The following is a 12,667-nucleotide window of genomic DNA, read 5'->3' as shown; positions in this document are numbered from 1 at the left end:
AGTCTCTGAGGACCTACCAGACCATATTCGAATATATCAAATGGCGACCGCCCAGCAAAAAATCTAGCTACGTTTACAACAAAAGTGTACTGGTTACCTTTGGAGGCCTCCTCAACATCTTCCCAAGACCGAAACTCGACAACCCTCTTTGATCTGAACGCCACATCGCCTTCTATTCCTCTATTCCACACCTCTGTTCCTCATCAGTCTCAACAATGGCCACCACTACTAGGAACAGCAACGCCTCCAGCGCGGACAGCTCCCGGTCTACGCCAAGGACTGCAGAAGAGGAAGCAGCTGTACTGTCGCTTTGCGACTTCTGGATCCGGGCGCGGGAGGAGCACAGTGCCGCCTTGGCCTTGCAACAGATGCGCACCAAGGGTGCATATCTACAAACTGCCAAGGGCTGGCACTACGTGTCTACAGTAGGGGGAGTGGAAGGGTGCCTGTCAGACGACACCGAGAGTGAGGCCGAGGAGTTGAGAGCGGCGTTGGACAACTGGCGGTCATCATCGAAGAGCCTGTCACCTTCGAAGAGCCTGTCACCTTCGAAGAGCCTGTCACCATCGAAGAGCCTGTCACCATCGAAGAGCCTGTCACCATCGAAGAGCCTGTCATCATCGAAGAGCCTGTCATCACCGAAGAGGCTGGACCCAAAGGCCTCCTCCTCGCACACACCGGCTGGGAGAGTCAATGGCAAGGCCGAGGCACGGTTTCCTGCGACCAGCACCCCCAGAGGCAATAGAGGAAACAAACTGCCGCCTCTATCCGATCTTGCAAGGTCGACAAGGTCCGCCGGCGTCAACAAGGGTGGTGCGACCCCGACAGCAAAGAGTAGAGTGGCAAAGGCGGCCCTCTCCAAGCAAGTGTTCCAGATGAGCCTGAGGCCCTCCAACGAGATCAAGTCTGCTCGGATCCGTGCGCTCCTGTGTAAGGTGAGGCCCTGACCAGGCATGGAAGGGTGAGAGTGGAATAATCTTCACCATGAAGTGGATAGATAATCTATCTCTCACTTGGTCCTTCAACTATTTATGCAACTAACAGTGGTTGGGGACGGAGTTGGTTGTGCTCCAATACAACGTCGGGTTCTCAGGGTGATGTAGCAATTTGTCTCGATAGATGGATAAGACAGTGGACAGGATAGTGAACGTGAGGTAGAACGGACACACCCTAACCATCCCATGTATACATGTAGACATATCCCGAACCTTGCGTTCTTTGAGCATACATTCATTTTGAACCGCGTCATCACGGTAGAATCTTTTCTCGAGTGTCGTAGTCGTCTCATGGAATTGCATTTCACTTTCACTTTGTACTGCACTGCATTGCACTGTCTTTGATGGATCTGGGGACAGTGACGAGTGACCAAAGGGCTGGGGAGAGAAGGGCGTCATGGATGAAACTCTTAGTTGGAAGCAGAGGATCTCTTTCATCTTCGTCGACGAGAGACAGACAGTGATGTTGGAGAAAGGAACAGAGGAGTGAAGGAAGGAACATGGGACATGTGTGTACAGAAAGCATCGGCATTCTTCCGCCGTCCCCATGTCTCGGGGAGTCAGTCCTCTGAACGGACTCGGAGAAGAACAAAAGAACTACCTGTTCGCACCACTACCACGAAAAGGAGTCCTCGACCAGCTTGACCTTGAGACCCTTCTTCCTCCTTGCAATCACGCACACCGCGTTCCTCACGTCGTCTGCCATGCCGTCCGGACCGCTCACGACGACGGCGACGGCGCAATCGTTGCCCACGACGGGAGAAGCGCCCAGCTCTCGCTCGAGTTCTTCGCGTACGTTCATGCGTTTGCCGACGAAGACTTGTTTCTCAACTCCTGCCAACTGAGCCTCCATAGCCTCGGCGAGCGACGGAGTGCGCATGCCCCACAGAAGCTTGGTTCGGCCTGGGTGGCTGCGCAGGAGTGGTAGGACCGTGGTGATCCCGACGCCGCCAGCGACGCAGATCAGCGTTGGATAGTCTGAGAGATCGGAGGGGTGTCCGTACCCGGGCTCGACCAGGACTGGGATTCGGCTTTGTGAGCGCAGGATCGAGGTGAGACCGCCGCGGGTGCGGAGGAGAAAGGTCATGGCCAATTTGGGCGGCTGGGGCTGGTGCTCGTCAAGTTCTCCGTCACTGGAGTGATCGGAGCTGAGGGCGGCGCCCGCCGTCGAGCTGCCGCCATCCTTTTCAACATCGGCCATCAAGGGTTTCACATTCGCCTTCGACGCGGATGGTTCGCGGGAGGTATTGAGGATGGTCGATGCGACTGAGAACGGATGATTCTCCCACACCCGCCAAGTCAGCGTGGGGAAGTAAAGGTAAGCATGGCCGTTGCCGCCGACACCTTCAATGTCGACGCGGACGTAGTCGTCGTCGATAATGGTGACCTTTGCGTAACGAAAACCAGCACGAACAAACCGGCCGACCCGGAGGAGACGATCGAATACCCAGACAGCAATTGCGACGTAGATCCAAACTTCGTAGCCCCATTGATGACCGAACCGATCATAGATGTGCAGGTAGCATCCCACGACAACCAGGACGGAGACGGCAATGTGCCATAAGAGGAAAGCCTCGTATAGCATCCGACGGAGCGGCAGGATCGACATCGGAAGCAAAATCGACATGCCTATGGTGGCGATGGCTCCCCAGTACCAGTATGGAAGTTTACTTTCGCTGGAGTGCTCGCCATCCACATTGTAGATGTAAAGGTAGATGAGAGAGTGCACAATAGCCTGGAGAGTGGCGATGCCTGCGACATAGCGGTGCAATAACATGAAGGTATCGTGGCTCCAGTTGGTCAACCACAGCAGGACGTTGTTTCGGCCAGCGTATAGAATGAGCAGGGGGATGTTGGCGAAACTGAGCACACCGGTTCGGTTAGTCACATAGGTCAGGATCTCGCGGTCTCGATCGTTGAGCCACCAGCCATTTGGTTGTCTGGAAGAGTACCCGGTGGCGCAGAGAAGGAGATTGACAATTGTCAGGTACGCGATGAACAGGGCCTGTCCTCGAGTTGGCATATTGGTCAGTCCCCACAATATGGGCACTTTGTGATGTCGGCCGATCGCAGGAGGGTCGATTACCCAAGCGTTGAAGAGGGTGACCCAACGTCCTGGGAAAGGCAGAAAACGAAGGAGTGAGAAGCCGACGGGAATAACGACTCCAGAAAGGAAGACCACTAGTCTGTACTCGATGTCAGAGAGAGGTTGTAACCAGAAGGAGAATATCAATATGCAAACTCACCCGTAACGCTCGTGCAGGATCTCGATGTGCTCGAATATCGTATTGGCGTTCCAGTTTGGTTGATAGTCTTCGATAGACACCAACATTGTCCGATTCAGGGCATCACCCGCCACTAGGGTTTCCGTTGGCAGAGTGGTCACCTTGGCCAATGCCTCAGCATATGACTCCTTCGGGTCTGGCTGGACAGCAGCACTGCCAACAACATTCATTGCCCACCATTTTTCAATTTGCCAGTCCTTGAGGTTATATTCATTGGGGTCGTTGGGACAGCGCTGGTGAATGCAGAGGGCCAGCGACTGAAGGAAGGCATCGTCAGTGGCATAGCACTCGGGCATGGTCATGAAGTCGCCGCCACCGCCCATGTCCATTCCGCCCATGTCGTCCATCTCCATGACTTCGGAGCAATTGAGCCGGCTCCCGGACAACACATTGCGGCACGACGTGCAACAGTAAGGAAAGTACATATTGATGCCATAGCCAATGAGACCATGTCCAGCACGACCTGAGGATGTCATGCATTGTGCAGTGAGAAAATAAGTGCTGGTGAACAGCAGGGCCACCAGGCGAGAGGGGACCTTCATCCTGACTTTGAGGAGCACGAAACTTTGCGGAACTTCCTTTGACACTTACTCATGGTCACATAGAAGGACTTTATACCTGGGAATTTGATTGACTGAACGATAACATACATCGGGCCTTTGTGTGTCGAGGATGAGCGAGGACCCAGAGACTCTCACCTCAAGAGCCAATGAACATTGGGGAGATTCGAAAGGGATGCCAGTATTGGGGTCGGCCAGACCCGCGGAGAAGGGCACGCTGGAAAGAGGAAAAGTCTTGCCCTCGCTCCCACGGGTCAAGCTGTCTATGACTGGCGATTGCGAAACTTGCTCAACCCACTTCCACTGGCTGGTGGGCAGCGATCGCTCCAAGTCTTGTTGCTTGGCATCCCGCCCTTCGGGTTCTGCTGCAACGGTAGGGGCCCATATTGGTGGCCCATTCCTGGATTTGCTGATCACAGAGGATTTGAGATCACTGGTGTGAAGGGCAAAGTCTTTGGATGTCCTGGTGGCACTTTCGAGTCGGATTGATTGACACTAACTACTTGAGGAATAGGGACAGATCCGTCTAACCTTCTGAATAGAGGCTTAATAACGTGCTCCTTCCCCTGGAAAACCTTGGCGGTGCCATAATCGGACTAGCGCAGGACAAAGCTCCATACCTCCCGACTATCCAACGACACCGCTCAATCGGAAGAGCGAATCGCAAAATAATGCGAGAAAATACAACAAATCTGCGTGACGAAGGCACGAGAAGTACTACTTCGAATTGTATTGCAGGCTGAAACCTCCCGACTCTGGCCCGGAAATCTGCACCATCAGGACGGGCAATGGACCTCGCGATAAGCTTCACCCAGAGCCTTGGGGTTCGGCAGAGGTACAACATGTCTACGGGCATATTCGGTCGGAAGAATGAGGCAACACAGCGTGTAAGGGTGGAATGAGAGCAAGTATTTGGAGTCTCTGTCGCTTGTGTCTACCGACGAGGAGGTATGCAGATGTGAGGGTTCTCGGCCATGTATCCAATCACAGAATCTCTCGCTAGCTGCCCAGACACGGCCATCCACGCCGCGCTATCAGAAACTTGCTCAAAAACAGGGTCCCTTTCTGGACCAGTCTCGCGTGGTACTGCTAAAGGTGGGATGATTGTCCCGCTCCTAAAAAGTTTTGCTGGATGAGTATCAAACAAGATCTCATGGCTTGTTGTTCTGTTCACGAGGATTATTGTTAAAGCCGCACTCTCTGCCGCCGACGGTTGGAGTGAAAACAATCTCACACTTTACACACTCTCACGTCTCTTGTCAAGTTTCTCTACCTCATCATTGTCTCGCCGATTCAAACATGGATATGGGAACCATGTCAATGTCAATGGCCAGCACAGGCACCATGACAGCCTCTGCGGCCGCCGCGACGACCTCCGCCCATGATATGGGAGGGATGGACATGGGTGCCAACTCGTGCAAAATCTCCATGACATGGAACTGGTACACTGTGGGAGCTTGTCAGTAACACGGGCTTTGGGGGGTTTTCAATCGCTAACACGATGGCGCAGGCTTCATCTCTCAGGACTGGCAAATCACCTCCGGGGGCATGTTTGCAGGCTCCTGCATCGGCGTCATCTGCCTGGTCATCTCCCTCGAGTTTCTTCGCAGGCTCGGACGCGAGTATGATGCCTGGATTGCAAAGCGCGACCGCAAGCTCCTTTCTGCCGCCGCAGCCACTCGATCTCACACCGAAGATAGTTCATCCTCGAACCACGAGGCTGGAAATGGCAAACAACCCTCACCCAGCTCGCAGCTTGTGGATCGGACGGTGTACCAACGGCCGCGAGTCCCCTGGTTGACGCTCCTGCAGCGCCAGGTGATCCGGTCTCTGATCCATATGGTCCAATTTGGTGTCGCATACTTTATCATGTTGCTGGCCATGTACTACAATGGTAAGTTCTGCCCGTGCGACGACGATGAAGTTAAGAGCTGACCGCGAGAAGGCTACATTATCATCTGTATTATTATTGGTGCCTTTCTCGGCGCTTTTATTTTCAGTTGGGACCAACTGATGAACGAAGCCAAGTAAGCGCTGAAGGGTCTGTGCTCCAGGATCGAGACTAACTACTGGTTCGCCAAACAGTAAAAAGCCCGAACCAGCTGATACCACCGGTTGCTGTGGCTGAGTTGCAGGCCAACGAGGACAGTGAGCAAATGAAGTCTATGGAGGAGTGGCATGGCATACCATGGCGAATATTCCAGATTAGATATGGTGACTTTGGCTCACATACCACCGTCATGAAATGGTCCAGACATACAGAACCAACTCAAGGCGGATCAGAAATAATTATTCTCTCTCCCCTCTCTCAAGGAGCCCGGACAGTAGAGTATCCGATTGTGGAATTCATGTGTTACATGCGCACAGCAATATTCTGGAAGTCTCCTTCCCGCAGACATTCCCGCCTTTTGAAATGATGGCAGATGCTCCAAACCCCATTCCCCATCGCAATTATAATGTGACACTCGTAGACAAATCGAAAACGATCTGCCCAAAGATTTTAAGCCCGACATTTTTATTCCGAGCGACAAAATACTCCCGTTGCCTCCTCCCTCCCTCCCTCCCTCCCTCTCTTCCTCGTGAATGCACTAACGCAATAGGGAAGAAAAGAAAAGGGCGCCAGCCAAGCCCAAGCCCAAGTCATGAACGCGTTGCAAAGCTTAAGACTTGAGTTACGACTGAGGGACTGACCGAGACATTGAGCACATATTCATATTCTGTTCCCCTTTTCTTTTCCTTTAGCTTTTCTCCCCCCCTCTTCTTGTCTTGATTCTATATATCGCCAGCGCTGCTGAAGAAATCCTGCTCGGTGCCACCCACAGCTCTGGTCGCGAGACACACTGGGCATCAATCAATCAAGCAGACAGTCCAGACCAGTCCATATCGATCGATCAATTATCTAGTGGATTCCCCACCTTGAAGACATTGCTCCGTTTTGATTTTGAGCAAGAAAAGAAAAAAAAAGAGAGAGAGAGAGACACATGGGACATGTCTAGTGTTACCGACTCGCTGGTTATATTTACTCCATTAAGCGATCCACACGTGGTAGATTGATGGATGATGCTGGCTTTGGCCATGGCACTGGCAGAATTTGCTTCGTCCACGGCAGCCTATCCGAGGCAGGCAGCTATAGCCGATGGCTGGCATGGAGGGAGGCTCTCCTTTCCTTACAAGATATCGTGTTGAGATACATGCCCACACATAACAAAAGACAACAGCGAGATGGCACATAAAAAGCCCACAATCCTCCAACACCTCCTGGCAGAAAAATTCCCCAAACTAAACCTTGAGCTTTCCCTTCCAATCATACGCCAAGGTCACGGTCAATCGCTGATCGCCCTTCTGGACGACGATCTTCCTCGCCTTATATCGCTGGCCTTTGATCGTGGTGAACCCCCAGATCTGCTCGGCAGTCCAGCCCCGTTCTTCGTTAATGACCCAATTCTGTACGAACCCCTCCCCGTTTGGACCAACTTTCTCGTCCAGCCAACCTTCAGTCAGATACTGGTCAAGAGGGCCTCCGTTGCCGCTCTCACACGTCTTCAGGTCGGAGACCCAGCGGTTGCGGCTCTTCAGGGTGCCGAAAATGTGATCTCGGTGGATGGTCTCGCTCCAGTCCAAGGTGCGCAGTTCGCGGGTGCCCTGGATGCCCCCGGTGGCGGTCTGGTCCAGGTCGATGTGCGTGGTGTCCTTGTCGTCAATGTATTCCTTGACGGACAAGGTCACGGTCGCGAGCAGGATGATCTTGCGCTTCAACCACGGAACACCCTGGAATTCGAGCATTGGGTCGGGATCGTTGGCCATGCCACGGTTCTGAAGCGGTCAGACAAGCTATGGATAGAGTTTGAAAATGCTGCATACGTACCAGGACCCAATTCCCTGTCAGGTTTGCAAGGTTGACCTCAGGTGGTGCAGCCATGGTTGATAGAAGAAATTGATTGAGGAAGAAGGAGAAGGAAGTCGGTGCGAGTGGGAAAGATCCAAAACATATCTTTATATACTAATATACTCCCTGCCATCCTAATCAAAATCAAGCTTCGACCTGGCATTATTCTTTCCAAACTGAGTGGACGATTGCTTTCAGCCGCATCTGTTTGTATACCTGTGAGGTTAGTGGGGATATTCAGGCCCTAGAGTGGAAGGCGTTGCTCAAAATGGAAGGTGTTTCTCCAATGCGATTCAGCCAGCCCGCTACAAATGTCGAGATAGGCCCCGCGCTAGTTGTGTCACCAGAATAGGCCATCAAATGCATAATGAATCGAGTTACAGCTCATGATCAGACAACAGCGTCATGCAGGAACCCTGGGAACAGGAAATCGCAAGTCCATCGCGACGCGATTGTTTCGTTTGGTGGAAGATGAGCTTCGGATCCTTGAGTTAGGGCCAAAAATATCGAACACGACAACATTGCAGGCTCTCAGCCCGCATGTTATTGTATTCCCCAGAGGAATTGTTACTCGATAGGTATTGTGTGATCCCATAAGCGTTGGAGCACAAGCATTCTCGATGATTAAGTGTAAAAGTCTCTCGATGAGACGGCAAAGCGCCCGAACAGGAGAATCGTCCCCAACGGCACTGTCGCAGTCGTTGTGACAATGATCGTTACCTTCGGCCTGATGGTCCTTGCGGTTTTCAACGGGTCTTAAGAGCCTTTGTATGTTTATAGCGGACAATCAGGTTTGGGTCGAGACCGCGTACTGCCCAGTGTCTCTGGCGGCCATACCTGTTCTTTATTAGCTTTCGGACGCCAAAGAGGGAATGGTAGACTTATAAAAAGCAAGTCCCGCTGTCCAAGAACCATGCCAGCATCCAGGGACAGCGGAAATGTCGCCTCTGGAAGCGTCATAAGCATCTGTACCGACATGCCATCTGCGATCATTGAAGCGAGTACACCAGTTCCCACATGTGATCCGTCACGTCAAGTTCACCGAAAATCGTCCTTGTCGCCGAGCAAGATTGATCCATCATGGCCACCAACAGCGGGACGCCAAACAGAGATCTCCACTCAGATTAGGAACAAGTTGGAACCGTGTGACAAACAGCAAGTATTCAGAACAGACAAGCCAAAGCTTTGATCCCCACTCGAGAGAGGTCCCGTCTGCATACTCGATAGTCCTGCTCATCTTAACGATCCCTTCCCTTCCAAGTCTGATGCTTCCGATACACTGCAGGACTTTCTTGCTTGGATATGTTGATGGCGTTGCAGGACTCATCTGAAACCCAGTCGGCTAGACTTCCGAGACTTGTTGCGACAATATCGGACCGTGGATCCATGTGCGAATGGAGACTTGACGACAAGATGCAGGTTGCTTGGTGAAGGCTTTTGTGCGAGAGCCAGAGAGACTATGTCTGAGGATGCAGAGTCGAGCTCTCACTATACATCTTCGCCATCATCCCCCCAAGTACATCTTGTGGCCCACGATTTATCCCACGCTCTTTCTCACGCGGTGCACAGACTCCAGCCCAGGCGCAACATCCAAGCCCTGTTAAAACAGGAAATAAATGCCTCTCTCATATGTGATACAGTAACCTCGAAGACAAGATTTTAGTTTTCTCTTCTCTGTCTCTTGACAAGACTCATCGAAGGACATTTGCCGTATCTCAGGCCAGGACGCACAAACAACATCTTCAAAAATCGTCCTCTTCTCGCCCGAAAGCGGGGTTCATCATGGACCCAGAGATTCCGGAGAATCAAGGGCCCACTGAATCGGCGCTCTCCATCTCACCATGCTGAACATGATGTGGAAGATTAACGCGGTTGATCGGGGATCTTCAACAGAAGTACACATCAGGTAGCGGTTGCTTCGATGCGCGCTTGGCGACAGAGCTGACGCAAGATAAAGCGCGGCGAGAACAAGAACAGAGTTGGAAAGGAGTGGCAGCAATGCTGAGTTTGTCGGTTGTGGAAATCTTGCGCAGGTCATGCCCATCTGGAACAAACAAAGTGCCGAATTGAAAGACAGGCTGATTCGGAATCTCCTTGAAGTCACCTCGAGACCTGGCATCCAGGCAGCATAAAGCCCGGATTCCGGCCAGTGGATCTCATCAGATCTAACAAGAATTCCCAGCAATCTTGTGTGTAGGCCAAAGAACCTTTGTGCTCTAGGCATAGACCTCATGCGCTGATTTCCACAACTCGACATCTCCGCTCTCTCTTGGTCCTTGTCTCACGCCCATGCACACCAAAACATCCCATATATGATCACGTATAATGTTCAGCGTTGGAATACCGACGCGCGGTCCCTCAGGGACTCTTACCACCGTGACGCATGGCGAAACCGTCTTTCACCGCCCTCTCAGGAGGGCTCTGAACGTCCTGTTCTCTTTTGACCGCACTCAATCCGGCCTGCCATTCTTCGCCGGAGCAAATAGTAAGCAGGAGGCGTGCAAGTGTAGCTACTCAGAGGCACGACAACTGGACCGCGACACTTGAACCGACAAACATCTTAGGGTTACGTTCCGACACGCATCCACATTGTCACCCAGAATCAATCCGGCTGCTCTTGAGACCATGCCAGGAGGCTCGAGCGGTTGGAAGAAAGGTGACACCGGCTCCAAGAGCTCGACTTGTATCGGGAAACTCGGGGGAGATTGAACTGTATAGAGTGCCCGCGAGGGGGGCGAGAGGGTAGTGGAAGAAGCGATTGGGACTGGAGGTTGGCTCTGTGACGTTGTTCGAATGGGCATGGAATATACGGAGGTTGGCTTCAAGAAAGGTATTTTGGGAGTCATGCGGAAGGAATAGGAGGGGCTCAAAGCTATATCCCTGATCATAGAGAACGATGGTAACAAGATCAATTCGACTGGGTGTTGAACGCAGTTGGCGTGGAAATTGAAATCGCGACCCGCGACGCGCTCTTTCCTATTCGGGCTAGATCCAAATACTCGAACCTCGGAACTTCTTTGCCCCGCACTTCCGATCGTTCAGGTGCAGTAGGAAACATCTCTGACAAGTAAATTTTATATTACTACTGAGCTTCGAAAGGGGGTATTTAATGGATATTGACAGGCGTTGTTGTCATGGCTCACCTACAGTGAAGTGGAACTGGGATTCGGTCCGTGGGGAGAACATCAAAATAACTTTATCCCGCTTCATCTGGACTTCTAGTCTATCCTGATGCATACTTTGCCTATATGCTGACCGGATTCTACATACTTGATGGCCGCTAAAATACCCTCTTTAGTGAATGGGAATACCTTGTCGACGGGGACCGGCAAGTTTCGCGCCGCAATGAAACGAATGGCTTCCTCTAGTTGCATCTTGGAGCCCCCCAAGACGCCGCGAAGCTTCGCGCCTTTGAGTAGAATTTGCAGCGTCACGTTGGGCATCCTGTCGTCCGGGAGCGAGGCCAGAAAGCCGATCACCGAGACGGTGCCGCCGTTCGTCACCGCGGCGATACTTTGTTCGATGGTCCCGACGCCGCCTACTTCGATGACATGATCCACACCGTGACCGTTTGTAAGTGTCATCGCCTCCTCGGCCCATGCTGGGTGCGTCTTGTAATTGATGGTGTGATCGACCTGGAAGAGCTTCTTGACCTGCTCCAACTTGTCGTCACTCGATGAGGTTATTATCGTCGTTGCCCCAGCGGCTTTGGCGATGATAACGGCGAGGACGGAGACGCCTCCTGTGCCTATTGTACATATGTTAGCGGGCCGAGAGCCCCCTTCTTGGACTTGCGTGGCCTATCCGCTTACCCAACGCCAGGACCGTGTCGCCGGGCCTGAGAGGCGTGGAACCGTAGAAGGCGTTCCACACGGTATAGCCAGTGGTCACCGTGGCTGCCCATTCATTGGGCCCCAGGTTGGACTTGGGCAGCCTGATGGCTGAGCTCGCCGGCAGCGTCAAGTATTGGCGAAGGACGCCATCCTCTGTGCCACCGAGAGAGCTGGCACCGTCCCTGACTGGTCCATACACTGTGTCGAGGCTCACGGGTGCCGTGACCAATTCGCCCTCGGTGAAACTCACCACCCCCTCACCAACTTGTACCACCTCACCAGCCATGTCCGAGCAGGGGACGACATTCTCCTTGACCGCCACCGGATATGTGCCGTTGATGATGGCGATGTCTCGGAAGTTCAAAGCCACACTTAGCACTTTGACCAGGATTTCATGCTTGCCAGCTGTTGGCACGGGTTCTTGAAAGGACTCTAGACCATCAATGCCTGTCTGCGAGGTTACGCGGTAGACGGTCTGTGACAACATCAGAGCAATCAATGTACCAGGTTTTCTTCTTTTTCTTTGTCTTTTCCGAGTCAATCTCTTGCTCCTGTGTGCTCGAGTAGAAACGATACTCCAAATCTCACGGCTACGGAAAATCCAGTCTCGTTTTGAGAAACAGAGACTAGATCAACGGTGGCGAGTCGAAGTCAATCTCGACGATATAGCAAGTGAAGAAGCGGAATTCCCTCGCCTCGGAGATGCATGGGGGATGAATTCAGGAAAGTCTGACACTGGACAATGGAGACGGGTAACGAGACATGTTCTTTGTATGGCCATTCAGAAAACTCTCCTTATTCCTTGGCCCGGAAGCTCGATTAATGACCTCGGCGATATAATATTCTGAACCTTTATTTGTTATCGTATGCCGCATGCCTAACAACGCTAGATGGTTTTGGGCCTCTCAAGGGCAGCCCGAGATGGCCCACACAATCTCGAATCTATATCTTTTCGTCCGGCTAGCAGAGACCTCTGTCGCTCCCATTTCTTTACCATCTTACATCTCTCTCTGCGGTAAATTGCGGAGGCTCGCAAGTGGAAAACGAGGTTACAGCCTCTGCGCTTCTCCCTACAGCCTGGACGTCGAATGATCATCCGGAAAATCGT

General features: G+C 52.4%; 5 protein-coding genes across 5 annotated transcripts; 2 read left to right on the top strand and 3 right to left on the bottom strand.

The window, feature by feature from the left end:
- Positions 1–215: 215 nt before the first annotated feature.
- AYO21_02490 (hypothetical protein) lies at positions 216–947 on the top strand (the record flags this gene model as incomplete). Its single annotated transcript, XM_022652468.1, has 1 exon — positions 216–947. The coding sequence occupies one exon, from the start codon at positions 216–218 to the stop codon at positions 945–947; it is 732 nt and encodes a 243-aa protein (XP_022515156.1).
- Positions 948–1,608: 661 nt separating this feature from the next.
- On the bottom strand, positions 1,609–3,822 carry AYO21_02489 (hypothetical protein; the record flags this gene model as incomplete). Its single annotated transcript, XM_022652467.1, has 2 exons — positions 1,609–3,181; positions 3,242–3,822. 2 exons carry the CDS (start codon positions 3,820–3,822, stop codon positions 1,609–1,611), a joined length of 2,154 nt encoding a protein of 717 aa, XP_022515155.1.
- Positions 3,823–5,139: 1,317 nt separating this feature from the next.
- Positions 5,140–5,871, top strand: AYO21_02488 (hypothetical protein; the record flags this gene model as incomplete). Its single annotated transcript, XM_022652466.1, has 3 exons — positions 5,140–5,299; positions 5,351–5,734; positions 5,786–5,871. 3 exons carry the CDS (start codon positions 5,140–5,142, stop codon positions 5,869–5,871), a joined length of 630 nt encoding a protein of 209 aa, XP_022515154.1.
- Positions 5,872–7,119: 1,248 nt separating this feature from the next.
- On the bottom strand, positions 7,120–7,759 carry AYO21_02487 (hypothetical protein; the record flags this gene model as incomplete). Its single annotated transcript, XM_022652465.1, has 2 exons — positions 7,120–7,653; positions 7,706–7,759. 2 exons carry the CDS (start codon positions 7,757–7,759, stop codon positions 7,120–7,122), a joined length of 588 nt encoding a protein of 195 aa, XP_022515153.1.
- Positions 7,760–10,634: 2,875 nt separating this feature from the next.
- Positions 10,635–12,046, bottom strand: AYO21_02486 (hypothetical protein; the record flags this gene model as incomplete). The annotated part of the gene is made up of 4 exons (XM_022652464.1): positions 10,635–10,786; positions 10,870–10,949; positions 10,997–11,474; positions 11,539–12,046. The coding sequence occupies 4 exons, from the start codon at positions 12,044–12,046 to the stop codon at positions 10,635–10,637; spliced, it is 1,218 nt and encodes a 405-aa protein (XP_022515152.1).
- Positions 12,047–12,667: the final 621 nt, after the last annotated feature.

Source organism: Fonsecaea monophora, assembly GCF_001642475.1.
Source record: "Fonsecaea monophora strain CBS 269.37 chromosome Unknown Scaff11, whole genome shotgun sequence".
Taxonomy (NCBI): Eukaryota; Fungi; Ascomycota; class Eurotiomycetes; order Chaetothyriales; family Herpotrichiellaceae; genus Fonsecaea; species Fonsecaea monophora.
This window is presented reverse-complemented; position numbering and strand designations above follow the sequence as displayed.